At 42.0% G+C, this 27334-nt stretch overlaps 1 protein-coding gene and 1 long non-coding RNA gene across 2 annotated transcripts in view; one reads left to right on the top strand and one right to left on the bottom strand.

The window, feature by feature from the left end:
* LOC306978668 overlaps positions 1-27334 on the bottom strand; it is a 428827-nt gene that overhangs the window by 89469 nt on the left and 312024 nt on the right. Inside the window, exon 2 of the long non-coding RNA XR_013793904.1 lies at positions 15976-16096. This is a non-coding gene — a long non-coding RNA (uncharacterized lncRNA). The remainder of the gene's footprint in view (positions 1-15975; positions 16097-27334) is intronic.
* The window catches only part of LOC306978658 (zinc finger MIZ domain-containing protein 1-like), a 69398-nt gene continuing 44502 nt past the window's right edge, over positions 2439-27334 (top strand). Inside the window, exons 1-2 of the mRNA XM_079577314.1 lie at positions 2439-2505; positions 24110-24233. Of these exons, the coding sequence (XP_079433440.1) occupies positions 24165-24233 (69 nt within the window). The 5' untranslated portion in view covers positions 2439-2505; positions 24110-24164. The remainder of the gene's footprint in view (positions 2506-24109; positions 24234-27334) is intronic.

Raw genomic sequence — 27334 nt, 5'->3', positions numbered from 1 at the left:
TACTGCTGTGCTGTGGCTTCTGACCCATTCTACACTTCGGACAGTGGCCCATATTAATGTAGGAACCGTTTCATTTGTGAATCAGCCTCTTGTGTGTTTAGTCAGTGTGAGACGATTGAGCGATAGCATGTTCAGCACTTAATCCTGTTTAATTTAGCGGTTTCTTCTTCTATGGTGTCAGTGCTTCATTGCCTGAGTGCTATTGCTTCATTGTTAAGATCAGAGACTGTCCTCACATTTTTCAAGAGCATCAAAGTGTGCTCATCAAGCTGTAAACCACGCCGTAAACTGAAACAGAAAGTTAGTACGTTATTCCCACAGCTGCCGGCAGGAGGAGCCCTGGGCAAAGTCTAAGCAGCTCTAGCGCCTGTGCTTCATTGTTACTTTTTAACTCTTGCAGAGATTTAATAGAATCTCGTGACTCCGAATGCGATCTCTGGAAGTCGCTGTTCTTCCTCTCTCGCTATTTTCCCAGTAAGGATTAGCACAAATCAACGAATAGATCAAGAAAACATCATGGACAGTGAGTTACTGATGGGAGGGCACTGGCTACGTGTTAAAGAAGAGCTAAGTCACTTGATAAATCCTTTTCGTAGTCCCTCTGGGGGTAATACAAGTGTTGATTGTGGGATCTTTCATCTCCCCCTGGTGTCTCTGGTCCACCCTTGCAACTTCGCTGCCACCGGGTGGGAGGCCCCAATACACACTAATAGAATCCCAAATAAGAAGCTAGCAGGCAAACAGGCAAATCTACCTGCGGGCTAGCACCACTTTAGCAGTATTTGCAGCCAAGTTTGAGTGAAAAAAAAATATCTCCATTGTGTAAATGTGCGGTCAGAGGCAGAGCTAACGGCTATAGTATCTAAAAACCACAAAAATCAACAATTAAAAAGTATTAATGCTATTTTTTTTTAACTAATTAACTATTTGAATTCTTATTTATTGTTAGTTTACTGTTTACTTAATTATTTACTGTTTGTACTTTTGGCCCCACAAAGTCCTTGGTAGTCATTATACATATGATACCACTATTTTACTATTTAATTGTTTTTTGTTTCTTTTTCTCACCTTTTCTGCCTATTTGCACATCCTGAGTGAAGTAAATTTCTCCATTGTTGAGAACAATAAAGGCTTATCTAATCTGATCTTATCTTAAAACACTGTGATGAGCAGGAAGTTTCCTCCGGTAAAGTTCCTGTGAATGTCCATCAGGAACTCACTGCCCGTAATTTTGAGCTATTTATTTATTTGGACAAGACGCTGCTACTAACTCATAGAAAAAATAACGGGACAGGAAGAGTAGCGCCTCTGGAGGATCCACGCGGAAGTCACATGACGCACACGTGCATATCGCCCATTTCAAATGATAAGACGTAAACGATATACGACTTTGAAGGGGCTAGATACAAGTTGGTCATTTTCATACTCGCTACTGCCACCTCAGGTCTTAAGTGTAGCTGCAGTTTCTATATTAAGACAGAGCTTCAGAAGAACTTTTTGAGTGACAGTGCAGGAGTTTAGCAGCAATTATGGTGAATCTGGGCTCCTTCTCCAGTCTAGGACACTGCTGGAGCAAGTAGAGGGTAGAAATGTCATAGTTTTAACATTTTTAAACTCCGTCTAGTCCCTTTAAGTTTATTCTTAAGCCCATATGGAAGGATATGTCCACTTTTAAAACATAAAACATCCTTTCTGTAGTACCAAAGTGATGTTTTTAGGCCTCAATTAACTTACAATAGAAACACAGGACTCAGGCAGGAGGTATCCCGACACAGCAGTCTTCTCGTAGGAGGGAACTTGAGTGTAGAGACCTCTTTTTTATTTAATTTCTGAATGCCAACATTAGCGCGGATTTATTTTCAGAGATACACTCCAGACGTCTAGACACTCCAACGGCTAAGAGCTTTCTCAATATCATTATTTGCACTCACTTGAAAAGACGCATTAAAGATTCGCTCATACCCAGAGGATTTGAAACGCTCCGAACGTCCTCTCCCTCTCGCTCTCTCCCCCTCACCAAAAATAAATAAATAAAAAAATACTCTCATTAACAATGCATGGGCTGCTTTAGACTATTACACTCAAGTGCACCAATCACACTGGGCCTCCATAAAAATAAGGATAAAAACATCTTTGCAATCTGTAAAAGCCGCGGCGGACGGCTGCTCAATGAGAGGCTGAAAAATAAGTACATTTCCTCGATTGATTGGGTAATACGTGAATCGACTTTGCATAAAAGCTGATGCTTGAAGGAAATTGACCTCCTAATTATGGGGCTAATGGTTGTAGAATGTAGTTATGGTTTTGCCAATGTTTGTCTGTTCGTAATAACTCAAAAAGTGCAGCCGTAGTTTGAAGTTCTCATCGATTTGTAGTTGTTTTGTGACGTTTTCTGGTCCAAAGTCATGCTCATGGGTTGTTTTTTTGTGTTTTTATCCACAGATTGTCTGTTTATGCCCGTCTGCTTCACCAAACTGGGGCTGAGTCGCCGAACAGCTACTGTAGGTGAGTGATTCAAATACAGCCATACGTTTAAAGCAATGAGTTTTGTCAGAGTTCAGTCACAGCTTTGGTATAATTACATAGATGTTTTGATTGTTGGATGTTGTTGCGTTCTCTTTGCTGACTTTGGTTTGTTGGTGCTCGGTTTATGTATGATTGTTGCAGAGATATCTGTAAGTGAGTCTGGTAGAGCTGTAGCCTGGCTATTGTCAGACTAAAATCACAAGTTACATGTAGTCTGGGGACCACCATTCATTTTCTCATAGGAGAGGTGTGTTTTACAATCATCCATAGCCGTTTATTGGGCGCTACGAATGTCTATCATGTGTCTGCGCGTAGCCATAGCCAAACGTATCATCGTATCATCGTATCCGATGACGTATGACGTACCCGCTTTCGAGCTGAACTATTTAGAACACGGTTTAAAGCTTGATCGAAAAATGCCGTCGCGTCTAGGGCTGAAAGATATATCATTATCGTATCGATATCGAGATATGAACATTGAAGATACCAACATCGCAAAAGAAAAATATATCCTTGTCGTATTTATATGGAGATATAAACGATATAGCTTTTCATCAATAAAACTGCACTCTTTTGTATTATGTTTTTATTTTTCTGAAAAATGCTTAGTTTTCACCTAACCCATAGTACATCGTATCTTATCGATATCGAGATATCTGGCATGAATATCGAGATATGAAATTTTGCCCATATCGTTCGGGCCTAGTCGCGTCTGCAAGCTTCTGTATGTCGAATAGTGCGTCATCGTCTTGCCGTCCCTCCTCGTTCTGGGATTAGTTCCCAAATCCATGCGAAAATTTCGGCCATGATCCCCAGGCTGCTGTGCAGTTCAAAATAATTCGAGCGCACACGGCATCCAAAAACAATCGTGAGTTACTGCATTAACAATTAGATTTTATTGTGCATGTCGAGAGCATTACGCTGTTGTACATTGCTGGGCAAATGTATTTGAATGTATGAGCAAGCCAAAGGCGAATTTCTGCCATCATTGTGCATGGTAGACAATAAAGTTTTTTCAATTTTTTTTCTATTTCTGGAAAAATTACCATGCATCTTATGTGAAGTAAATGACTTAAAATAGCTTGGAATTTGCACTGAATTGCATTCGTTTTTCACCGCTCTTTCACAATGTGAGCCCGATGAATCCTGGCATTGACATCTTGGAATATGCCTCTACCATCAGGGAAGAAGAATAACCTGGTCAGTCAGGATGTTCAGGTGGTCGGCTGATCTCATTCTTTGGGCTCATAGTGTTGCTGAACCTCGACCTGATTGCATCTAATCTTGCAACTCAGGCTCACTGTTTGGAATTTAGGTTGAACTGTCATGCCTTGGTGGAGGTCTGCGCACTTCACTTGCTTGAATTTCTCACAGTTTATGCTTCTGTTCTTAATCCTTTAAAACACTGTAGCGTGAACAAATCGCTCTGTCGTTAACCCAAACAAACCACCTTTATTTCACCCGGCAGCGGTTCGTGTTTACTGTTGTCTGGATACGATTGGTCACTCCGCTCTTATCTGGCGAACCGCGGCTTGCGATAATGTTCTGAATACGTCACTAAAAGCTTGTTTGAGCTCAAATATGATTAACTTTCCCTTATCAGCCTCACATCTCAACCCCTGTACGCCGCACTAATGTTTGTTGTAGCAACCCAGCCCGCCCCGAGCTACGGCTGCACCGGTGCTTCTGAAGGTTACGGTGTTGAATTGTCAAAAAGGGAATCCCCAAACTTGTAAATATAATATAACTGATAGCAAATGAGCGGAGGACAGTTGCATGTTGCGTTTAGGTGCAGTGTAATTGATCACTCTGAGCTCAAAGCTTGACAAAGTGAATTCCAAACCATGACTGGATATGAATCTTGATCAAGATGAGTTCGGGACTTTCTCTTGGACTGTACGCCAGGTATGATCCATGGAACATTTTTCAAGTTGTATAATTCTTTACACTTAAGCCCGATTCGCACGGGATTAGAATAACCTGAGGGATAACTGAATTTACCGTTGTAAACTTTGTGGGCATTCGCACGGGACAAGCAATGTAAGTAATTCACTAATTTTTACAGACTTTTTTCTGGAATAGATAATGACTACTACTAAGTAACTCTTGCCCCTAGATGCAACTGCAGGTGTTCAATCACACAATGGAAATATTTTTTTTCACTCAAACTTGGCTGTAAATACTGTTTAAGTGGGGCTAGCCCGCAGTTAGCTTTGCCCGTTAGCCTGTTACCTTCTTCTTCGTGATTCCATTAGTGTGTATTGCGCCTCTGACTCGGAGGCAGGTAAAGTTGCTTTCTGACCAGAGACACCGGGAAGAGATGAAAGACCCTCCAGTCATCCTATTAACACTTCGCAAGGTGATATTCCAAGATGACAACGCCAGGATTCATGAAATAGTGGTTCAGGGAGCATGACATGGATTGGCCAACACAGAGTCCAAGATCTTGACCCCATTGAGAATCTTTGGGATGTGCTGGAGAAGGCTTTGGACAGTGGTCACACTCTCCCATCATCAATAGAAGATCTTGGTGAAAAATGAAAGCAACACTGGATCTTTTGGCATTGTAGATGCATGGTGAAATCAAAGATAAAGGCATCCAACCAAATATAAGAGTGTTTTTTGGTCAGGCAGTGTAGATCCTGTGGCTTAAACCAGTTTGTAAATGAACATTAAAGGACTCTCCTACATCCACAGTGCAAGCCCCTGTCCCAATCACGTCTCAATTAGTGCTAGTGCAGGTTAAAGCGCAGTGACTGGAGCTTCTGAGCTCGGCCCGACCACAAACGTGTACTTATGTTCTTGCAGCTTAAAGCATAACTAAGTAAGTCATGCCCCTAGAGGCCATACACGCCTCTGCACGTGTCGTAGCATGTTTTTTCTTACTCATTATTTGTTCCTGAGAGTAAATGCCTGTGGTAAATACTATCCTGACAGAAAAGACAAAGGGAGAGAAGGGTATTGTACATTGTGCCACAACCCAATTACACAATGGAGATACTTTTTTCACCCAAACTTGGCTGTAAATACTGCTAAAGTGGCGCTAGCCCGCAGCTAGCTCTACCCATTAGCCTGTTAGCTTCTTCTTCGTGATTCTATTAGTGTGTATTGCACCTCCGGGTCGGTCCCAATCATCCCATTAACATTTGTATTACCCCCAGATGGACTAGGAAAAGGATTTATTAAGGTAAACAAGTTACTTAGTTCTTCTTTAAGCTAACAGATTGAATTGTGATTGTGGTATCACCATAAGCAGTTTTCAACAGACAGAGACATAATCACTAGTTGACACACTTTTACACAGTTAAAGTTGGACAAAACTATCTAAGGAAACAGGGCGGGATTTTGTACATGCAGTGGCTAACTAAAGGTCTGTTTGTTTGCTGCGTTCAATTTAAAGTCAAATAGAGAGACATACTGTTCAAATATCTTCACAGAAACACATATACTTCACATGTTGGTACAGTATGAACAACAGGATTTGCATTTTTCGTACGCACTTAGCCCCCGCGGAGACTGATATTTTGCTGTTTGCAGAGGACATTATCTCGCTTACATATTCACGGCCTTTGTGGTTTGCTAATGCGACGGCACGAGAAGAGGTTGTTGTCGTTCATTGCGTTTAAAAACCGGCCTCCCTGATGTGGAAGCTTCCCGTGCGCTCCAATCAAAATGCAGATGTGTCCTCAGCATGGCGTCCGCGGGGAGAATTACAGCTGAATACTAAACAGACACGAGCGGAGAGCGAAGGAAGAGCAGAGTGGTGCCGATTAATGCGGTTATAGTCACAAGACTGGAGCCCTATTTAAATATGTGGCGACTGCGGTGTTCAAACAAACCATTACGTTACAGTTTGCAGATTCCTTGACTCTCTGACAAAGTGGTTGTTGTCGCTGCTGATTCTGCCTCCGTGTCGTCATTTGCGAGGCTGTAGGTTTGCATTTCGTCCACTCCACATGAGAAGTTATTGGATGCTTTTGTTAGCGGGTGGTATTTTGCTTTTTGAGGTGTATCGAGAAAGGCTTAAAGGGGCTAGATGCAAGTTTGCCATTTTATACTCACTACTGCCACCTCAGGTCATACGTGTAACTGCACCTTCTATATCAAGCTCGTGCATGACGGCACTTCAGACCCGAATTGACACCTTTTTGAGTGACAGTGCAGGATTTTATAGGCAGTTGTGGTGAACAGGTCATTAGGACATGGCTGGAACATGTAGGGGGAGGAAAACACATCATTTTAACATTTTTAAACTCTGTATAGCCCCTTTAAGACGTTCTACGCTTTCATAAACGAGATTTTCCTGGTGCAAAGCAACAATGTCTGTAGATTGACCAAAACAATATAAAGAAGCAATGAAATGAGCCGCTAACTCCTTTAGCTACAGGTTAAAGGAGTTATTAAATCCACTTTTATGTGAACAAAGACTCATAGATTACTCAAACATGTACAGCTCAAAGAACGTTTGTAATAAACACTGTAAAATTCAAAGCTCTAAAAAGTAGACTTTGCGTAGTGTAATATAAAATAACTATGTGTTTCTCACTTACTGTGAGGCCAGAAACACTGAACTCTGTGACAGGAGCAAAGCTGTAGTTGAAGTCGCAAAATAAATGTGTCAGTCCTGAATGTCAACCTTGAAAGGGGCAAGAGCCTGATTAAATACACTAACCCTGCCCCACCTCCTATCACTATAACATGTGCCTGTAGGAAAAAGTGTGTTTTGGATTAGGAAAACACCTAGGCCATTAAAGATGTCAAAGACAAAGCTGAAGCTCAGAGACACAGGACACTCAGATAAACCATCATCATGAAAATCACATAAATGTATTTGCTCGGGTGAAAAACACCCGGCAATAGTGTTCTAGGGTTAAGAAAGTTTCTTAGTTTTGGTTAATATCGGATATCGGCAGATCCTCAAACCCTCAGTATCGGTACCGGGGGGAAAAATGGATAGTAGCATCTCTACCAAGTACCCCTTGAGGCATTAGATATTATTGAGTATTTAGTATCGTGTTATTTTCAAAATGTAGCTCTCAAAGTCAAACCTTTTACTGAAAAACATCATGAAAACAAACTGTTCTTTGAGAGTAATATTGAAATTGAGCTCATTTTCAATTTCACCAATTCCCAGTACCCCGTACCAAGTGCTCATGTGCCCCCAGGGGTCCCCGTATTCACTGGTTTACAATATGTACTAGTACTCTGTTGCAATATATATGGGAAAACTGCCATTTATGTGATTTATATACATTTATCAGGGAGGGAGGAACCTACAGGATGGGAGGTGCCACAACCAGTGCCGGTTATTTGATTAAGTGCTAAGTACAAACTCTGTGGGAAGTTGAGCGAGTGATCGTTGCAGGTTTCTCATGTGGCCCCTTGTAAAAGTTAATTACCCGTTCCTGGACGAAAGGTTAGTTGATATAAGAAATCCGCCGACAAGGCTGCAGCTTATCCCCTGCTTTGTTATCAAACCCGCGTCTCCAAACACGATCGTCAACGCCCTTTCAATCCCATTGGCCGTGACATTACAATATACAAATTTGTCTGAACAGTGATCCGCGGCTTGTCAAAACACACTATGGCAACATCGTCCCTTAAATCTGGGTCTCTTTGTCCGACGTTTGATCTGAAGGCGTCACGGATCACCTGTGCGTGCAGAAACAGCAGCTGCTTTGCATATACCTGCTGCAGAGGGAGAGAGAGAGAGAGCGATGCAAAGTGTCGTCTCCATTTGCACAAGCGCTTAGCGATCGTCGGGTTACTTGTTTTGTTATTTGCTTTCCTTTGCGACACGGTGTTCTGACTCAGATGAAGCCGCCGTGAGAAGTTTTTACAAGCTGTTTGGGTAAACGGCAGTGATTTAGGAAGTTGTTATGTTTGGAGCAGCGATATTTGTCTGAGTGTAAAAACGTTTAGAACTTTTTATGAGCTAAATGTATTGGAAAGGTGTAGCTAATAATAACAAGAGGGTTTCCGCCATTTTGTAGAGGTGTCCGAATGTCCAGAGAAGATCAGTGGGCAGCGATGGTCGCAATGCAGGTGAACAGACAGCGACAGGTCACAAATGAATGAAAACAGCTTTTTGTTGCATATTTTTCATGAAAAAACATTTTAAATATCAGCCATAACGGTGAAAAGTCACTAACTTTAGCTTCTGACCTTCAGCTTGAGCTGGGTAAGACACTGCAGGTGAATCTCAATTTGAACTTTTGCTGTCAATTAGTGATATAAATCTGAGAAAAAAAATGTATTGCAAGTTTTCTGTCATTTTATGTTTTCATTTAAAAAATAAGGCCTTTTATGCCTATATATTGCTTATATTTTTTCGGCGACACAATCTGAACAACGGACTGAGCTAGATTCAAATTTATGGTTTTATTATGTAGACCTATTTCGGAGAGGAGTTTGGATCTTGTTTCGCCTTGTTTTTTGACATTCAAAACTCAGTAAATCAGGCTAGGAATTAGATCTTAAAAAATCCCTCTGAAAAAATGCCTTTTCAGAAAATGGCCCTTGAAATTGTGATTTCTTATGTAAATCTATGGAGAAACATTAGTGCAATATTAAACATGTTATTGTGAAGATTAGGTATGTTTTTGTTTCCATGTGAAAGGTTATATGTTCAAGGACCAATTTGGTCCAAAACCTAAAAACTGCCTGTAGGGTTTCCCCAATGACAGCTTCCCCTGTGGGCCATAGCACCTTTGCTTTGCTCGATCCCGTCAGATCTCAGAAGCTAAGCAGGAGTGAGTGAGTGAGTGAGTGAGTGAGTGAGTGAGTGAGTGAGTGAGTGAGTGAGTGAGTGAGTGAGTGAGTGAGTGAGTGAGTGAGTGAGTGAGTGAGTGAGTGAGTGAGTGAGTGAGCGGTTGTCGGAGGGGGCGATGGCGCAGACTGTTAGCTTCGCCTCTGTCAGTCTATATAGTAGTATATATAATCTATAATAGTTTACCACCAAAGTGCTATATTAAACCAATGCATTATTATTGTTACATTATTATAAAGGCAACAATCCAAGTATTTTTTTCATTCATGTAAAATCCATGTTATCAGACTGATCTTACTAACATTTATGCATAAATATTAAACTGCCACTTGAATTCGTTCCATCTTTATTGCATCCATTATTTAGCAAACTTTATTGCTGGGTTGCAGGTGACATCACAGCGTTCTAAAGGCAGAAATGTTTGGTCTTGTACAGAAAGATCATGGACCCAGTGACTGATATTAATTATCATTTTTATAATTCATACATTTTAGCTATAACTTGTGAAAGTGTAATGCTGTTAATAGGAAAAACTGTCTCTTGCCCCCACTGGGTCCGGTGACATCATCACATTTTAGAACCTGCAACCCAGCAATAGTCCATTTATAGTCATTCTGATCACCAAAGTAGGCTACACGTGATCTGGGTCAAGGAGAAACTTGCCGAATCACCAACAGGGTGAGTGTGCTTTATCCTACGACATAGTGTACTACTATATTGGAGTATATAGTTGGTTGGTTGGTTTGCTTGGGCAGCTGTGGCTACGACAGTATTTTAGTTTGGAGTTGTAAGAAGTAACACCGCCGTATAATCCCACTCCTCGGGACCTTTTGCCGTGAGGCGCTAACCTCTGCCCCGTCATCGCCCGAGTCCATCCTGTATTTACAGTGTGTCCAGGTGACTATTGACCCACAGTCCTGCAGTCCCACACTGCGGAGATTCACGTCCCGCTCCGAGCGCCAATGCTTTAGCACTTCTTGATTATCGCCGCTTCACCTCTCGCTTTCTCTCCCTCCTCTCTCTTTCTCCCTCCTTTCTATCCTCTTCCATCTCTCCTCCCTGCATTGTTGCCGTGCAGGCGACGACGCAACATTCAAAAGCTCCATTTCAATCAAAAGCAGCAGGTCGTTGTCTAATTTGTTGTACGTAATGGGAGGAAATATGAACCAGTATGGCTTTAAACTGACACAAATAAGTTTCTTTGTGGATTAAAACAACTGCGCTTTACTACTCCAAGAGACACAAGCGGCTTTCGGCGAAGATTGATTACACTTTGATGAAGGAATACTCAGGCGCGTCTGTTCGTATGAAGTATTTAAAGTGAAGTGGTTGGGATAACGAAAGTACGGGCCGTTTTTTCTTTGAATGATAAAACGCCTCTGAGCATCCTTCTCGCTCCTGGAGGACATGCAGTATTCATCTGATGCTATTTATAGTGTAGATTATATAAAGAGAGACATACTGTTCCAATAAACAAGTCATTTGCATCGCGTCTGCGTTAAAGCCTCTCCATTAAACGCAACCAAGTCAAATAAAAATATGGAAGGAAAAGAGTTGGATCGCCAAGCCAGGTTTTAATGCATAGTGTTTGCTGTTTTGTGCTAATATGACAACTTGTATGACTTTGTTTAGAGCTGCATCATGTATGACAAAAACGGGATTATTCCAAAATTGTCTTGCTTTTGGGGTCTTCCATCTCCCCCTGGTGTCTCTGGCCAGAAAATCACCCTTGCAACTCTCCCTGTTCCGACCCGGCGGCGCAATACACACTAATGGAATCACGAAGAAGAAGCTAACAGGCTAACGGACAAAGCTAACTGTGGGCTAGCACCACTTAAACAGTATTTACAGTCAAGTTTGAGTGAAAAACATTATCTTCATTGTGCAATTGAATGAACAATATCCCTCTGTCCCTTTGTCTTTTCTGTCAGCGTAGTATTTACTCTCACGGACAATTAATTAGTAAAAAACACAACATGCTACGACACCTGCAGTGGCGCTTGTGGCCTCTAGGGGCATGAGTTTCTTAGTTCTGCTTTTGTGCTGAAAAAAAAAAGAAAAGAAAATAATAATAATTTAGTTTGACCATTTTTGTGATGTTCATAGTTTCACTTCACTGGATACTGACAGGAAGTGACATAGATACAGATAGAAACAGAACTTTCTCTAATTATTCAAAAACTACTCGAACAAATGCTGAATTGTGATCAATAGTTTTCTACTAAATAAAGATACAAAGAAGCAAAGTGGTTCAACAGCCCATAAATACATAAATAACGGAGAATGCTCTCATGATGCTACACGTTAGCAGCGCGCTAATGCTAACGCTAGCTACGACTGCCGTTTTTCACTTCTGCTGAGCAATCTGCTGTGAGAAAACATATATGGACCCGATTTAGACATCACTTTACTTGTGTGGTAAGTAAGTTCATATTCCACCAGAAAATGGCTAAAAAGAGTGGAAAATCGTGTTTCCCGAAAGATTCAATTTTCGCGATGCCGTCTTTATGTATAGATAGTGGAAAGCCATTTTTTTAAACTGTTGACATGCCAACCATATTATGTCAATAGGAAATGAGTGAGTCAAACTTCAATGTCACTTCCTGTCATTAGCTTAAAAATTAAAATAGCATTTCTTCATACAAAATGCTGCTTCAATGAAATAAAATGATAATTATTACTTACAACCGATGTTATCCATCTATATAAGTCAGATTTTCAAAAGCAATGTAACCTGTCATATGCACTTTAAACACCCCTCTGAGTTAGTTGAATGGTCGTCAAATGGTATCTCCCTGCAACAATGAATGAAAAGTTTGATGCTCCTGCTGCAGCCCGGTTAAGGGAGTCTTTTATTGACTAATTATTGTTTTCTGACGTCACCTGCAAACCCTATATTGAGAAAACTGCCTGAAAATGAATGCTTGGTCAGGTATTAACCTTAAACATGTGGTGACTTTGGCCAGTCTTCTTTCAGCATTCCTTATAAACAAACCCACTTCCAACATCAGCAAACATCAAACCTTGTCCAGATACCGCATGTTTTCCCAATATTTGTTTTCCTTTTTTCTCTGTGTCAAGCGCCCGGCCTTATATGATATGTTGTGACCGACCCCCATCACCCGCCCCCCTCGCCCCTCTTGCCCCGCTCTCTCAAACCCCCCCCTCCCTCCCCTTTTACTCTGCTCTCTTTAATTGAGCACATTTGTGGATCGAGCGCTGGTCCCTGGAGGTTAAACGAGAGAGAGAGAGATGGCTGCAGATACAAGCCGGCTGTTAGCTCAGGTTCAGTCCACTCTGTGAGGTTATCAAACCATCTCTGAGCCGTAAAAGATATTAATAATGGAGCTTTTTTTGATCTCGACGCAGAGGTGGAGCTAAAGTCGCCGTATCGTGCACGATTATGGCTTTTGGACCTACACTTTTGGGAACCTCAGCTTTGTTATGTCATTCTTTGTGGGTTAATGTCTTTAAAGTAAAGCTTTGAGCTCCCTCCACTGGCTGCAGAGGGCATTAACCATGATCAAAGCAAAAGACGAGGTTTCTTTTTTAGCTAACGGATGGCAGTGCTCATAAATATTGATATTGACGTAAAAATATTTCTCTTTGGAGATCAATTTTTGATGCTGTTGGGTCCAGGGGCAGCAAGGAAATGACTTGGTTGTTTCAGCTCAAATACATGATGCAAAAAAATGTGACTGGTGGCGAGAACGAGGGACATAAGTCGGCAGCCCAAGTTTCAAGAAAAACTTTTTATTTTTTTGAAGAATCGTTCAGTTGAAGCCACGAAGAAGCCTCTCCATGTTTAAGCTGCAGTATTGGTGTATTTAAAAGCGTGAACTTTGTTTGTTTAGGGAGATTTGGGAGCGTGCAGTCAGTGTGTATTTACATACTGGGTAAACACCGGGTCGTGTTGGATGGACAAAGATCGTATCAGACGAGCTGAAACCGTGGACGTTAGTGGATTTGTTAAGCGTGGATTATGCGGCGCCGCTTCCTCGCGAAGAGCCTTGATGCCAAAGCAGCGACAGCGGGACAGAGACGCTGCTTTGCTCCCCTGACAGGACCACACTTTCCCCACGGCAGCTTCAGCGTTGAAAAAAGCTTCTGCAAAAGCACCAAACAGTAAGATCTCTGACGTCTCGCTCTGTTTCCACGTTAGAATTCGCTCGTCTCCTGTTTCCTTTTGTTGTTTGGGGAGGAGGCGCCGCTGCTTTGGTTTGCGTTGTTGACACATCCTTTAGCAAAAAAGTCAGTTTTATACAAACGCCTCTTGTGGATCAGTTTCTGTGCGTTTGAGTGAGTTACTCTGAAACCCCACACACATGACTCGACAGGGGGAGCTTACAGCGATAAGGCTTTTCTAAATAAGATGTAAATGAGCCCTATTGTACTCCGAGAGAGGTGAGAACAGCCCAAAGGTTTAGAGGCCGATTCTTCTCTTTGACATATTTCCAGTTCCTAAATTCTACTTGCCACATCTTCTCCAAATATGATCTATGCTATGTCCCGCTCAACATGCCCCAAAACCGAGCTGTGTCTGTTATTGAATAGATTTGCATTATCGTTCTGTTTTCTGGTTCTAGATGACAAATATTTAAGTAAAGGTATCAAAATGGTATCGATATTGTAAACCAAGTATCGGTGTCAGGTTCTCGCAGCAGAATCTAGACGTTATTACTGAAGAACTCACCGAACTAGATGACTCAAACCTACGACAATGTGACAAAGTACAGTCGAACAGCACAAGTTTGAAAGTAGTAGTTGCTCAAAATGTTCTGAAGCCCCCCCAAAACACTTTACAGCTGCCCCGGGGCTACCTGGAGGAAACATAGCTGTCATATTTGCACCAGTGGCAAGAAAAGCGCGTCGTTTCCTGCTCAAGGACACACACCGAGCTGATATCAAAACATTCTGTACCCTTTTTATTAGACATTCACTCAACAGCGCTGTCCCAGATGCTCAGTTTAATCGATGGTGCTGAACAAATGTGGAGAAATATCAAATCTTGCCTTGATTTAGTTCGTTGTTCACATCTTAAACAACATCCTGGAGTGTTTGAGAATAGACTGAAATATTGTGCATGCTTTTCTGAACTGCTATTTGCTGTCATTGAAACAGCACTTTTCCTCAAGCCTTGGTAAAGACTCCACATAATTAGCTTTATTGCCCCATCACTCACAATGCTGCGGCTGATCTCTACACGGCCCCGTTTGTCTGTGGTCTGTCCTGTCTGTCCCCCGTCCTGGTTTGTGGACCCTCTTCTCTCCATTGTGGGGATGAACTTTGACCTCTGGTGTCTTGAGTGAATCGGGGGGAGGTTCACAGCTGGGGGAGGTTTAAATACTGCATGAGCACAACCTGCTTCGGACAATGACAGCCAGAACATGACTTCCTGTGTTTCGGAGTGTGAAGAGCACAGAGCGACCGCAGGGCAATCATGTCACGGACTTGGGCGTCAAAAGATAGATAGACTTTGGCTTGTTAACAGCTAAGTGGGATTTAGACTTTTGTTGTTCCCTCTTTCCCCTTATTTCCCCTCCCTTCTGTTGCATAATAGAGGGAACGAAATGTGCTCCACGTTTTTTTTCAAACCCACAATCGATCACCGAACTGTGCTCAAAAGTGTTTTCATCATGTCACTGTGATTTACTGGCGTCCCATTACCCGCAAATGAAAGTTTGTTTTCACTATTTTAAATCCTGACCAGTCTCTCTCTTCTTACAGCCTTCTTCTTTACTTGGACATTATTTAGAAAAGAGCGAGTGGTTATAACCTCAAACACATCTTTATCACTGTCTTGCTCTGATGTTGATCTAAAACCGCTGGAACAAAATATCAAGTAGTTTCACTGATGAAGATCCAAAGATCACTCAAAGATGCGCTTGCGGTCAATAAAGCTCCAGGTCTGTTTTTGATGAGAGAACAACATTGTAACATGGTACAAAGCTCTAAAAAGCTTGATTTTGCTTAATACCACCCCTTTAAAGTGACACATTCAACACATTTTTTGCTAGCATAGTTAATAGAGTAAGTGTATAGTTTCACTTCCTTATTGGACACTGACAGGATGTGACCTAAGTAGAGGCAAAAAGATTTTAAACTGTTTCCGTGCCAACCATGTTATGTCAATGGGAAATGAGTCAAACTGCGATGGAACTTTACCTCCATATGTCACTTCCTGTCAGTAGCTTAAAAAATGTGCTTTCCTGCCCCACATTTCTTCATTAAAGGGACTAAACCGAGTTCAATAATGTTAAAAATATGTATTTTCTTCCCATACATGTTCTAGCCTTATCCTAATGTGTAGAATGAGCTCAGACCTGTTCACAACAACTAGGCCACTCACGATAACACATTTGAAGTTCGATAAATTGAGGCAGGAAAGTATCGCGATAAACGATATTATCGACTCTAACGATACTGGATGCTGTTAACTCTCAGGCATAAAAATGACTTTGTGATTAAAGTGCATAATCATATACTAAAATACCACACAAGCTGCAATAAACATGAAATATAAGTTTAACAAAGAAAAAATAGAGGGTAAATGCTAATGAACATACAGACGATAAACATCGATCCCAAAAACATATCGTGTATCTGTGATTTATTGAACGATGAGTCGATATAGTAATTATCGTGACAGCCCTAACCACAACTGCCTCCTGCACTGTCACTCAAAAAGTTGTTACTTCGGGTCCGAAGTGCCGTCATGCACAAGCTTAATATAGAAGCTGCAGTTACGCGTAAGACCTGAGGTGGCAGTAGTGAGTATAAAATGACCAACCTGCATCTAGTCTCTTTAAAATGATGATTAATACTTACAACACATGTTATAAGTCACATTTTCAAAAGCATTAAAACCTGTCATATGCACTTTAAGTCATTTACCGAATTGTTACTTAACCTCTTAACTCTCACCTGAATGTTTCCATGTTTTCTCCTGTTCTCCAAATTCTCCAAATCTAAAAGCTTCTTCAAAATGGCGACAAAAAACGAGTAGAAAATGAGGATGTAAATTGCAAAAAATTGACAAAAATCCAGCAAAAAAAAGACAAAAATCCAGCAAAAAAATGACAAAAATCCAGCAAAAAAATGCTCAAAATCCAGCAAAAAAATGGCAAAAATCCAGCAAAAAATGGCAAAAATCCAGCAAAAAATGTGACAAAAAAGTGACAATAATCCAACAAAAAAGTGACAATAATCCAGCAAAAAATGTAACAAAAATGCATTAAAAAGTAACAAAAACACATAAGGGAAATAAAAAGTGACGACAATGGCAAAGAGGAGAGAATGCATTTGTTTTTTGCGGATGGTAAGAGTTAAAAAATTAAGGTCTTAAAGACGGGCTTCTATGGCCTAAATCTAAATTTAATGGAAAATATGACATTCCTAACTATTTTCAAAGCATACATTGGTCAAGAACTCCAAACACAAAGGTGCCTGTTGTGTCATATTTGCTTTTGAATTTCAACATTTGGCATTAGTGGCATTAAAAACATAAAATGTGGACACTCAAATAGCAATAAAAAGCATTTACTTGACCGCTTCATGTACAAACCCAATTGGTGAAGTCATGATTAAAAAACGGGCGGTCGATTACGGGTAAACGCGGCCGTCCCCTCCCTGCTCTGCTGAAATGGTCCAGGAGCAAACATCATGTGGCTCATCTGTGCCGCCTCTGCCCTGGGGGAATTCAACCCCCTTCCTCCCTCTCTCTCTCCCCGTCTCTCCATTAGTGTGAAGACGGGCGTGAATTAAAAGCAGAAATGTCGAGGGCAGAGAGGAGGTCCGCTCCCGTTCCGAGCCGTAAAATGGGTTAAACGCCATTACGGGTATAATTATGGGAATTAAAAATGGAGGTATAGCTTATACAGGAGGTGCTGATGGAGCCGTGTGAGAAAAAACCCTCGGTGATGTGCGGCGGTAATTTTAATGCATGGGCAGAAATGCTGTCAATGCAAGGGACTGGTTCTGTCCTGCGATTGTGCTGATTTGATTTTCTATCCACAAAAAGAAGTCACCACGAGAACAAAAGGCTAATATCTCATTGTAGAGCCTTTATGTATTACTGTAGCTCTGTGGTATTGTTTCTATAAGCGTCAATAGATTCAAAAAATCCATTGTTGAATTCATGTTTCACCACGATCTTGTTTTGACGATTGGAGAGTGTGACCACTGCGCGAAGCCTTCTCCAGCACATCCCAAAGATTCTCAATGAGGTTAAGATGTCTCATTCACAACATGAGCCCAATGAATCCTCGTGCTTCACGGCTAAGTCCCGGGTTTGAACCCTGACCAGTGGGCACCTTTCTGTGGAGCTTGCATGTTCTCCCCGTGCTGTGCCTCCAGGGTACAAAACATGTACAATAGGCCAGAATGAATGAGAGCATGTGTGATTGGTTGGTGGTGGTCGGAGGGGCCGATTGGTGTGAATGAATGGTGACTACAGTGACGTGTTACAGCCATATGAACCCTCTCGGGGTCTCCTGGTGGTTCCTAGAGTCATGACTAAACATGGTGAGGCTGCGTTTCAGTTTCATGCAGCAAAGGTCTGGAACAGGACATGAGACAGGCCTCAACTCTTACTATGTTTACGTCCAGGCTGCTTCATATGACACTTGAGAAAAGAGAGAAGAAATAGGCCACCGTTTTTACATACTGAGATATTTTCTTACCTCATCATTATTATTGGAATAACCTGGTCATTCAGGATGTTCAGGTAGTCCGCTGGTCTGTTCAAGAACAAATACAGAGACGGGGGTACAGGCCATATCTGTCCAAGGTCTTCACCTTTACATACAACACACTTCCTTTGCCTCTATAATTGGCCAACAGAATAAAATAACATTTTAGCTCAAAAAGGAGGAGGAAGAAAAAAAACGTATTTACTCCCACCCGCAATTCATATATTCTAAATAATGATAATAAGGTGGTTGCTAAACAAACTTAGTCTAGCCCTTGGTAGCTTGTAGTAATGAAACCAATATATCAGCATGTTAGTATTACTGTTATTATAAACTCATCATCATCACAACCCACACAGCATTTATATTGTATGTAAGGGTTATTCTGATATATAACCTAGCCCATATCTATTCATGAGAAGTATAGTAATAACAGATTGATTCATTGATTGATTGATTGATGCTCATGGTAACCAGATTTAGATTTTAATGATATGCATTAAAAGGAGTTGAGGTACTTTTTTATGTCTATTCTTTTTTGTCGACCTGATGCCAGAGCCTCCGAGTAACCGGCCTATACCCTTTTTTTAGGCTCATAGTGTTTCTGAATCTTGACCTGACAACGTATCAGAAAATATGAAAACAGTTTTGACAAAATACTTTGCTCTCCACCTTCTTGCATTTGTTGAGTAGATCGAGCTTATCATCCAATTAATTGTACTTCTACCAGTCGAATCACTGCGTTGATCCGTCTGCTGAACTCTGATATAAACTCAAACAAACAAGCTTTTAAATGTTAAACGATATCCGACTGTAACAAAGGGTCCATTGAGTGAACACGGCTCTGAAAACGGAAAGAAAATCTGCTGAAATGAGCTGGATTTGTGGCTTGGACTCCCGACTTCAACAACTAGAACTTGAACCTGGTCTTCGAAATACGGCTACTCTCACGTGGGTAATCATCTAAATGGCTACTTTTGACTTCCACTTGTCTAAATGTTAGTATACGTGTGACCACTCTTTCCACATCTGCTGCTGGAGTGTTTTCGCCAGGTCCCACTTATGTAACGTCCAACATGGCCGCCGCTCGTGAGGAAACAAAGCGGCGGTGGAACAACATTACCCCGGCCCCCGAGGTAAAGCCCATCTGCGGGGCCTCGGACGCTCGGCGCGGCGGAGCAGGAAGGCTCTGATTGCACCGAGATGATTCGATCCAATCCTCCGGTGGTGGCTTTTCGCCGCACTTCACCGGCTTCATCTGTGTTTCCGCTCAGCCGTTTTATCACAGCCGTCTCTCTCACGCCTTTGAATAAACGGGTCAAGGTTTTGTCAGGAATGTCAAAGATACTGACAAATACTGCCGTGACATTCACTCTTCCATAAATGTATCAAAATGTCTTGCTGGAGGACACAATGGCAATAGGGATTAAGGGCTTCTTCCCTTTGTCTCTGTAGACTTCCTCCTTCTTTTTCCCTCTTGTCAAAAACATATTCAATAGGGTCCCTTCTCAGACCGGGACTCCCCTGCACAAGTCACACTTGACCTTGATATTAGTCTGAATAGTTGAAATATCACTGTCTAATGAAACAAAACCTTAAAAAAAAAAGAAAAAAGTATTCAAAGTACATTTTTCCAGATATTCTGACTCAGCGAGTCCGTCTTACTCAAATTAAGGTCAAATATTTGTCATTCTCGTATAATTTGGCCACATCCAGATATCATTTTTCTCGGGTGGAAGAACGATTATTGAGCTGTATTTGTGGCTGTTCATGATGAGGAGGAGAAGAAGAAGAAGAAGAAGAAGAGGAAGAAGAATTAGGAGGAGGAGAAGAAAAAGGAAAATAAAAAAGGAGAAGGAGAAGAGGAGGAGGAGAATTAGAAGAAGAGGAGGAAGAGGAGAAGACAATTAGAGGAGAAGACGGAGAATTAGAAGAAGGAAAAGAGGAGGGGGAGAATTTGAAGAAGAGGAGGAGGAGAAGAAGGAGAATTAGAAGAAGAGGAGGAGGAGAAGAAGACGGAGAATTAGAAGAAGGAGAAGAAGCAGAAGAAGGAGAATTAGAAGAAGAACAAGAAGACGAAGGAGGAGGACGAAAAGAAGAAGAAAAGGGAGAAGAAAGAGAAGGAGAGGAAAAAGAAAAGAAGAACTTTGTTTATATAGCGCGTCTCAAATCGCTTTACGAGACACAATTATACGAATTACTCCTGGTATGTGCTTTTTGCGAGTCAGGGGGACTTTATAGCACCTGCCTGATGGGAGCGGCATTAAGGAGCTCTCGTTTTAAAGTGATAGTCTGTAAGTTTGCAAATTGAGGAGAGATAGAGTCACATTTTAACATAAACAATCAAATTCCTCCCTTCTTTAATCAGAAAGCCCTTCTTCGTTTACAAACTGAGGAGGGCAGGAACAGAATATCCAGAAGTAAACAATCAAGCTCCTCCCCCTCCCTCCTCAGTGGACCTGAAAGGCTGGTTCACAGGAAAAGCTCGTCTCATTGGTCGACGCAGGAGGATGCTATAGACTCTGATTAGTTGCTGAGATCCGAGAAGGAGAGACTACGCTAGACTTACTTACTTTACATCAAATTGCTGTACTGTACCTACTAAAATGAAGGGCAAATGTACTTATTTCATCATCATTTTCTTGCTTCTCGATTATATTTTGGAGTGAAGGTCAAATAAATGAAGTCAGTGTTTGTTTTTCATCACAAACCCCTTGAGACATATTTGGACTCATTGTCTCATTATTTTTTCCACTATTGTTTAATCCAAAAAACACGCAAACACCTTAAGTGCCTCGCTTTGATACATCTCTCCACTCCGCGATGAGGTCGGCGGCGAGACAACAATAGATGATTCTCTGGCTTTAACCTCTCAACCCGCTGTAGCTGAGAGGGAGGACATGAGAGGAGCGCAGTCGATAATGCAAGGTCAGACAGGTCCTGCAGACCGAGGCCGCGGATGCAGCAGTGGATTTGGAGCTCGTGAGAGGCTTGAACTGCACTAAACAGAGGGATTGAGGGCTGTGCGGGGAGAGGGAGACACCTGCTGGATGAGGGGGGGGAGCGCGGGGATGGAAAAGCCCAATGAAAATTCCACTATATTGAGTTTTTAGTGCATCGCAGTAGAATTTGACATTAAAACAGGTCCTCAAATACATTCTTTGATTATTCCCTGCGGTGATAGTATTTTTCTGTTTTCGAGCTGGTCAATGGGAGCATGTGTTGCACTAATGGCAACAGTATAGTCCAAAATGTTACGCAGTGTCCCTTTAAAGACTTAAAGGAATTTTTACATACTGAGACATGTTCTTACCTGAGCTTAGACGAGTTCATTTGTACCTGTCTGGTCTTCACGCGTGCCCTCAGTCACGTAAACACAGCACAGACGGCGTTAGGAGTACTTCGACATCACTTTACTGTGCGGACGCCGGAGTACTCCTGGTATTATTACGCCTTACAATATAGTTCCACTTGTTATCCACTTAGAAAATCCACACCGTTTAATTTTGTGTAATTATACTTTATAGCTATAACTTTTAGCTTCTATCTTCACCTGGTTTGGAGCTGTAATGGAGAGGAGGAGAGGCTAAATGCTAGCGCCGTCTGTGCTGTGTTTACGTGACTGAGGGCACGCGTGAAGACCAGACAGGTACAAATGAACTCGTCTAAGCTCAGGTAAGAACATATCTCAGTATGTAAAAACATTGGCCTGTTCCTTTAAAGACTTAAGAAAGTTAGAGTTTATTTATTTATTTATTTATTTGTGCCAAAATGAAGGCCATATGTGTCATTAAAATCATTAAGTTGGATTCGAACTGGCATTAAATCTAAGATAAAAAACTAAAATGGTGTAAACATGGCTGATATTGTACAACTTTGTTCTCAAAAGTTGCCAAATTCCTTTCGAATATCAAACCCTTTCCCCTCACATCTCTGCTTCGTTCACAGATTATTGCATTTGTCTGAACATTAAATGGTATTGTCTGATGACTGATATATCAGCCGGTCGATATATCGGGCCGATATTTGGGGATTTCACAAGGTCGGCTATTGCTCGATATCTCCAGCACCAAAAGGGATAGAGTCAATGCGCTTCATGCTCATGCTAACGGCAGCTAATCAAGGCTGGGACAGAAACTATGACGAAAGTAGCTGTAAAATAAAACCGGCCACAGCTGGAGTGACCAAGTATTTATGTTTTTGCAGGATTAAACTAATATCGGACGAGCAAAAATCCCAAATAATCGGCATTGGCCTGAGAAAAACCCATATCGGTCGACCTCTCGTGTTGTCCTCCAGGAACGTCCCATGAAAGTGATCTCCTTCCATGTGTGTTTAGGAAGAGTGATTGAAGTACTGCAGAAGTATTATAGTAGTAGTAGTAGTCGTAGTAGTTTTGTGCAGAGGGATCCTGGACTGACTCTTGTTCGGAGCTCTCTGTAATATCGAGCTGAACCCCCTAATGTACATCCCGGGGTCTGTTTAACCGGGGATAATGCAGTGCGGCGCGTCACATTACTGCCCCATTGTTTGCCTTTCCCTAAAGAATGATTGGGGAGTGAAAAAAGTGTTTTCCATAGACCGCTGCTCTGGGATCGATAGTGCTGTGTCAGGGCTTTAGTTAGAGCAGAACTGATGGTGTGAAGAGAGGACAGGGGGGAGGAGGGGGGGGGAGGGGGGGGGGGCGGGGGGGGGGGGGGATTTAGTGTAATTGTTAACTCGATGTTACATAATGCTGGAGTAACGTAAGCACAAACACTTGCTGAGTTCATGTTCTCCGGAGCTGAGTGGCATCAGAGCAGGAAACTAGTCTTTACTCTTTCAATCTTTTCGGCGGATTTAGATCAATATTTTCATGTAAGTGTGACACAGTGATAAAGGTGTTTCTATTTTGTATTGCCTTAAATGCAACAGATCTATTGGATAAAGCAAAGGAATGGAGCATCATTCCACAAATTGTCATCTTTGGATCATATTCAATCTCTTAACCCCCACCTGAAGCGGGCACATTCTGCTGCATTACCCAAATCTAAAAGATTCCTGAAAAGGGCATCAAAATAGCGACAAAACGAATGGAAAAAAAGGATGAAAACGCAATAAAGAAGTGACAATAATGCAATGAAAAAGCCTTCCTTCCTTCCTTCCTTCCTTCCTTCCTTCCTTCCTTCCTTCCTTCCTTCCTTCCTTCCTTCCTTCTTTCTTTCCTTCTTTCCTTCCTTCTTTCCATCTTTCTTTCCTTCCTTCTCTCCTTCTTTACTTCCTTCTTTACTTCTTTCCTTCCTTCTTTCTTTCTTTCCTTCCTTCTTTCCTTCCTTCCTTCCTTCCCTTCTTTTCTTCCTTCCTTCCTTCTTTCTTTCCTTCTTTACTTCCTTCTTTCCTCCTTCTTTCCGTCTTTCTTTCCTTCCTTCTTTACGCCCTTCTTTACTTCTTTCCTTCCTTCTTTCCTTCCTTCTTTACTTCCTTCTTTCCTTCCTTCTTTCCGTCTTTCTTTACTTTCTTCTTTCCTTCTTTACGTCCTTCTTTACCTCTTTCCTTCTTTCCTTCCTTCTTTCCTTCTTTCTTTCCTTCTTTCCTTCCTTCTTTCTTTCCTTCTTTCTTTCCTTCTTTCCTTCTTTCCTTCTTTCTTTCCTTCCTTCTTTCTTTCCTTCTTTCCTTCTTTCCTTCTTTCTTTCCTTCTTTCCTTCCACAAGGAAACCACAAGAAAGTCACAAAACACAACAAAAGAGTGATGAGTGATGAAAAAGTGGCAAAAATCCGATGGCAACACACAAGGAAAAAGATCAATTTAGATCAGTATTGTTGGTCTTAGCTTTCAAATGAGGCTGTAAGCTTTTAGATTTGGATCAAACTGAACTGGAGAAAATGTTACGGCGGATGGTTGTGATTTTGGCACAGTTCCTTTAATGACGAAAACTTGGAAACGGTGGTGGGTCATTTCTCGTTCTCTATGTGACCTCTAGTGCAGACTGTTGTTGACTGTCCTTGGGCAAGACACTTCCCTCTCCTGTGTGAATGAACGGTGTTAGACCTGGTTTAGATCTGACATGATCATGATCTCGTCAGGTGGTACATGGAAGTTCAAGTCCACAGTTTTCTCACTGCTCCTTCCCTCCTGTCGTCGCAGATCTCTCCCCGGTGGTTTGATGGCCTGGAGGTAGAGGCTGAAGAGGGACATCATCATGAACTCCATCCCCTCCATGGACCGGCACATCCAGCAGACCAACGACCGGCTGCTGTGCATCAAACAGGTCAGAGACTCAACAGCTGCGAGGCCTTTTTAGGGTCATATACGGTTTAATGTGGTCAGATACAGATATGAGGGGGTTAGACAGACCGAGAGCCGAGATATAGGTCCATATGATTAGTGTTGCTTTAAGCATCTATGTTTTTAGGGGAATCATTGGCAAACCTGACCTTCTCACTGTTTTGCCACTGATTTAGCCTTAATTAGCTGGTTAATTTTTCCTGGTTATGCACACACACAGAGAGAGAAGAGAGAGAGATAGACGAGCTGGTCTAGAGACTTGCGTGAAACCGTGTTGTTGTTAGCACCTTTCTTTCTTTCTTTCTTTCTTTCTTTCTTTCTTTCTTTCTTTCTTTCTTTCTTTCTTTCTTTCTTTCTTTCTTTCTTTCTTTCTTTCTTTCTTTCTTTCTTTCTCTCTTTCTTTCTTTCTTTCTTTCTTTCCTTCTTTCCTTCTGTCCCTCTTTACTTCTTTCTTTCCTTCCTTCTTTCCATCTTTTCTGTCTTCCTTCCTTCCTTCTTTCCTTCCTTCCTTCTTTCTTTCCTTCTTTCCGTCTTTCCCTTCTTCTTTCCTTCCTTCCTTCCTTCCTTCTTTCCTTCCTTCCTTCCTTCCCTCTTTCCTTCCCTCTTTCCTTCCTTCTTTCCTTCCTTCCTTCTTTCCTTCCTTCCTTCCTTCCTTCCCTCTTTCCTTCCTTCCTTCTTTCTTTCCTTCTTTCCTTCTTTCCGTCTTTTCTTCCTTCCTTCCCTCTTTCCTTCCTTCCTTCTTTCTTTCCTTCTTTCTTTCCTTCTTTCTTTCTTTCCTTCCTTCCTTCCTTCCTTCTTTCTTTCCTTCTCTCCTACCTTCCCTCTTTCCTTCCCTCTTTCCTTCCTTCTTTCCTTCCTTCCTTCTTTCCCTCCTTCCTTCCTTCCTTCCCTCTTTCCTTCCTTCCTTCTTTCTTTCCTTCTTTCCTTCTTTCCGTCTTTCCCTTCTTCTTTCCTTCTTTCTTCTTCCTTTCCTTCTTTCCTTCCTTCCTTCCCTCCTTCCTTCCTTCCTTCCTTCCTTCCTTCCTTCCTTACTTGTCGGAGTTCTTCATCCAAGACAAAAACCCTGTCTCTTTACTTGCAAAGATGATCCACTCAGCTTCATGTTTTAGTCGCCTGCCCCTTCAGTCTCCACAGTCAGTGCCAAGTATTTCACGTATTCAGCAATATTGGATCAAAAGTTACAGTAGCAGCTCTATCGCCGCGTCTTTCCTTCCATTTGTGGCATTAAATATATAGTGTTTGCTCATTAAAACGGCATTAGTTGCGAATCACTGCTCTAAATCAATAAATTTGCTCTATTTATTGTGCTCTCGTTTTCCAAAATGCGAGCCCGTCTCCTTCCGGCGGGACGTGGACAGGTGGAGAGGCGTGTGCCCAGCCTCTTGGCCCCTGCTTTGGGTTTGATCTGTGGTTCTGGCCCCTGGTTCTGGCCCCTGGTTTGGCGGTGATTGGTGTCTTTTGGCCGCAGATGGGTTGAACATCTGTGCCGGGGCCGTGCCAAGCCTGTCCCGGTGACAGCGGCTCCACTGGGACCCATTGTGTGGAGTGGGCAGAGCAGTAATCACTTCTGACTCAAGAGGCCCGTGTGTGTGTGTGTCTGTGTGCCCCCCGTTCACAGGGCACCTCAGCTGGTACGACTAAAGTGCAGGCGGGACGGGTCTGTTTACATTCACCACAGGGGGATTTGCATTTGGGCAGCGCGGCAGTGCCCATCGAATTGAAGAGTAAACAAATGTGTTTGAACGGCGTCAGGACATTTAAATGATTGAGATTTAATGATCTGGCTTTCAACATGTCTGAACCTGGGACTAAAAACCTTCTAACTCTTTATAAGAAGGCATTAAAGATTTAAAAAACATAAGTTAAAGGGACTATACAGAGTTTAAAAATGTCAAAATTAAGCATTTTCCTCCCCCTACATGTTCCAATAATGTCCTAATGTGTAGAATGAGCTCAGACCTGTTCACCACAACTGCCTCTAAAATCCTGCACTGTCACTCATAAAACTGTTTATTCAGGTCTGATTCGGGTCTGAAGCTTAATATAGAAGCTTCAGCTACATGTATGACCTGAGGTGGCAGTAGTGAGTATAAAATGGCAAACTTGCATCTAGCCCCTTTAAGGCGAGGCTTGTGAAAACACAGACTTTTCTAATGCTTATTTTCAAATGTTTTGTCCACTCTCACGCATGATCATTTCCTTTCTGGGAGACGGCGGCGACTAAAGACAGGAGAATAAACACGAGCATGTGCAGATGTTACAAACTTAGATAGCTTAACTTGTTTGTTTGTTTGTTTGTTACTTTATTGTCCCCCATCCTCTGCATTTAACCCATCCTTCTATGCCACTGGGGCAGCTGGTAGAGCAGTGGTGGACGGCAGTGTCACACCCGGGGACCCACCATCTCCATGATGTGGAGCCAGGCTGGTGGTCAGAATCACCTGGCTGGAGGATTCACCTATTGCACATGTTTTTAGTGGTAGGGGAAACCGGAGTACTCGGAGGAAACCTATGCAGACAAAGGGAGACCCGTCCAGGTGGGAATCGAACCCGGTGTAACAGGCCAGAGTATACCCCCATCTGGACTACACCCGGGGTTAAAGGGGCCTAGGCCATTTTATACCCGGGGTATGAAATGGCCTAGGCCCCTTTAACCCCGGGTGTAGTCCAGATGGGGGTATACTCTGGCCTGTTACACCGGGACCTTCTGGCTGTGAAGCACGAGCGCTAACCGCTGTGCATGACAACAATGTGAGGAAAAAGATCAGCTTAGATCAGTTTTGTAGCTTTCAAAAATAAGGTTTTACACTGACCTACAGGCTGTAACCTTTTAGAATAGGTCAAAGCTGAACTAGACAAAATGCGCTGGGGTGAGGCTTGGGTTAAGAGGTTAAACAAAATTTTAAAAAAACACTCTGTAAAAGTTTTGTAACTAATACAGCAACAAAATGAAAAAAAAAAAAAGTAAGCCTGGCTGCATCCATTATTTAGACTGTGCGAAGAAAAAATAGGCAATTAGTGGCCATTTTTGTTTTGATATGAAAACATGAAATTACAGAAAACTTTCCATGCATTATTTCTCAA

The sequence above is a fragment of the Gobius niger genome, assembly GCF_951799975.1.
Source record: "Gobius niger genome assembly, chromosome: 19".
Lineage (NCBI taxonomy): Eukaryota > Metazoa > Chordata > Actinopteri > Gobiiformes > Gobiidae > Gobius > Gobius niger.
This window is presented reverse-complemented; position numbering and strand designations above follow the sequence as displayed.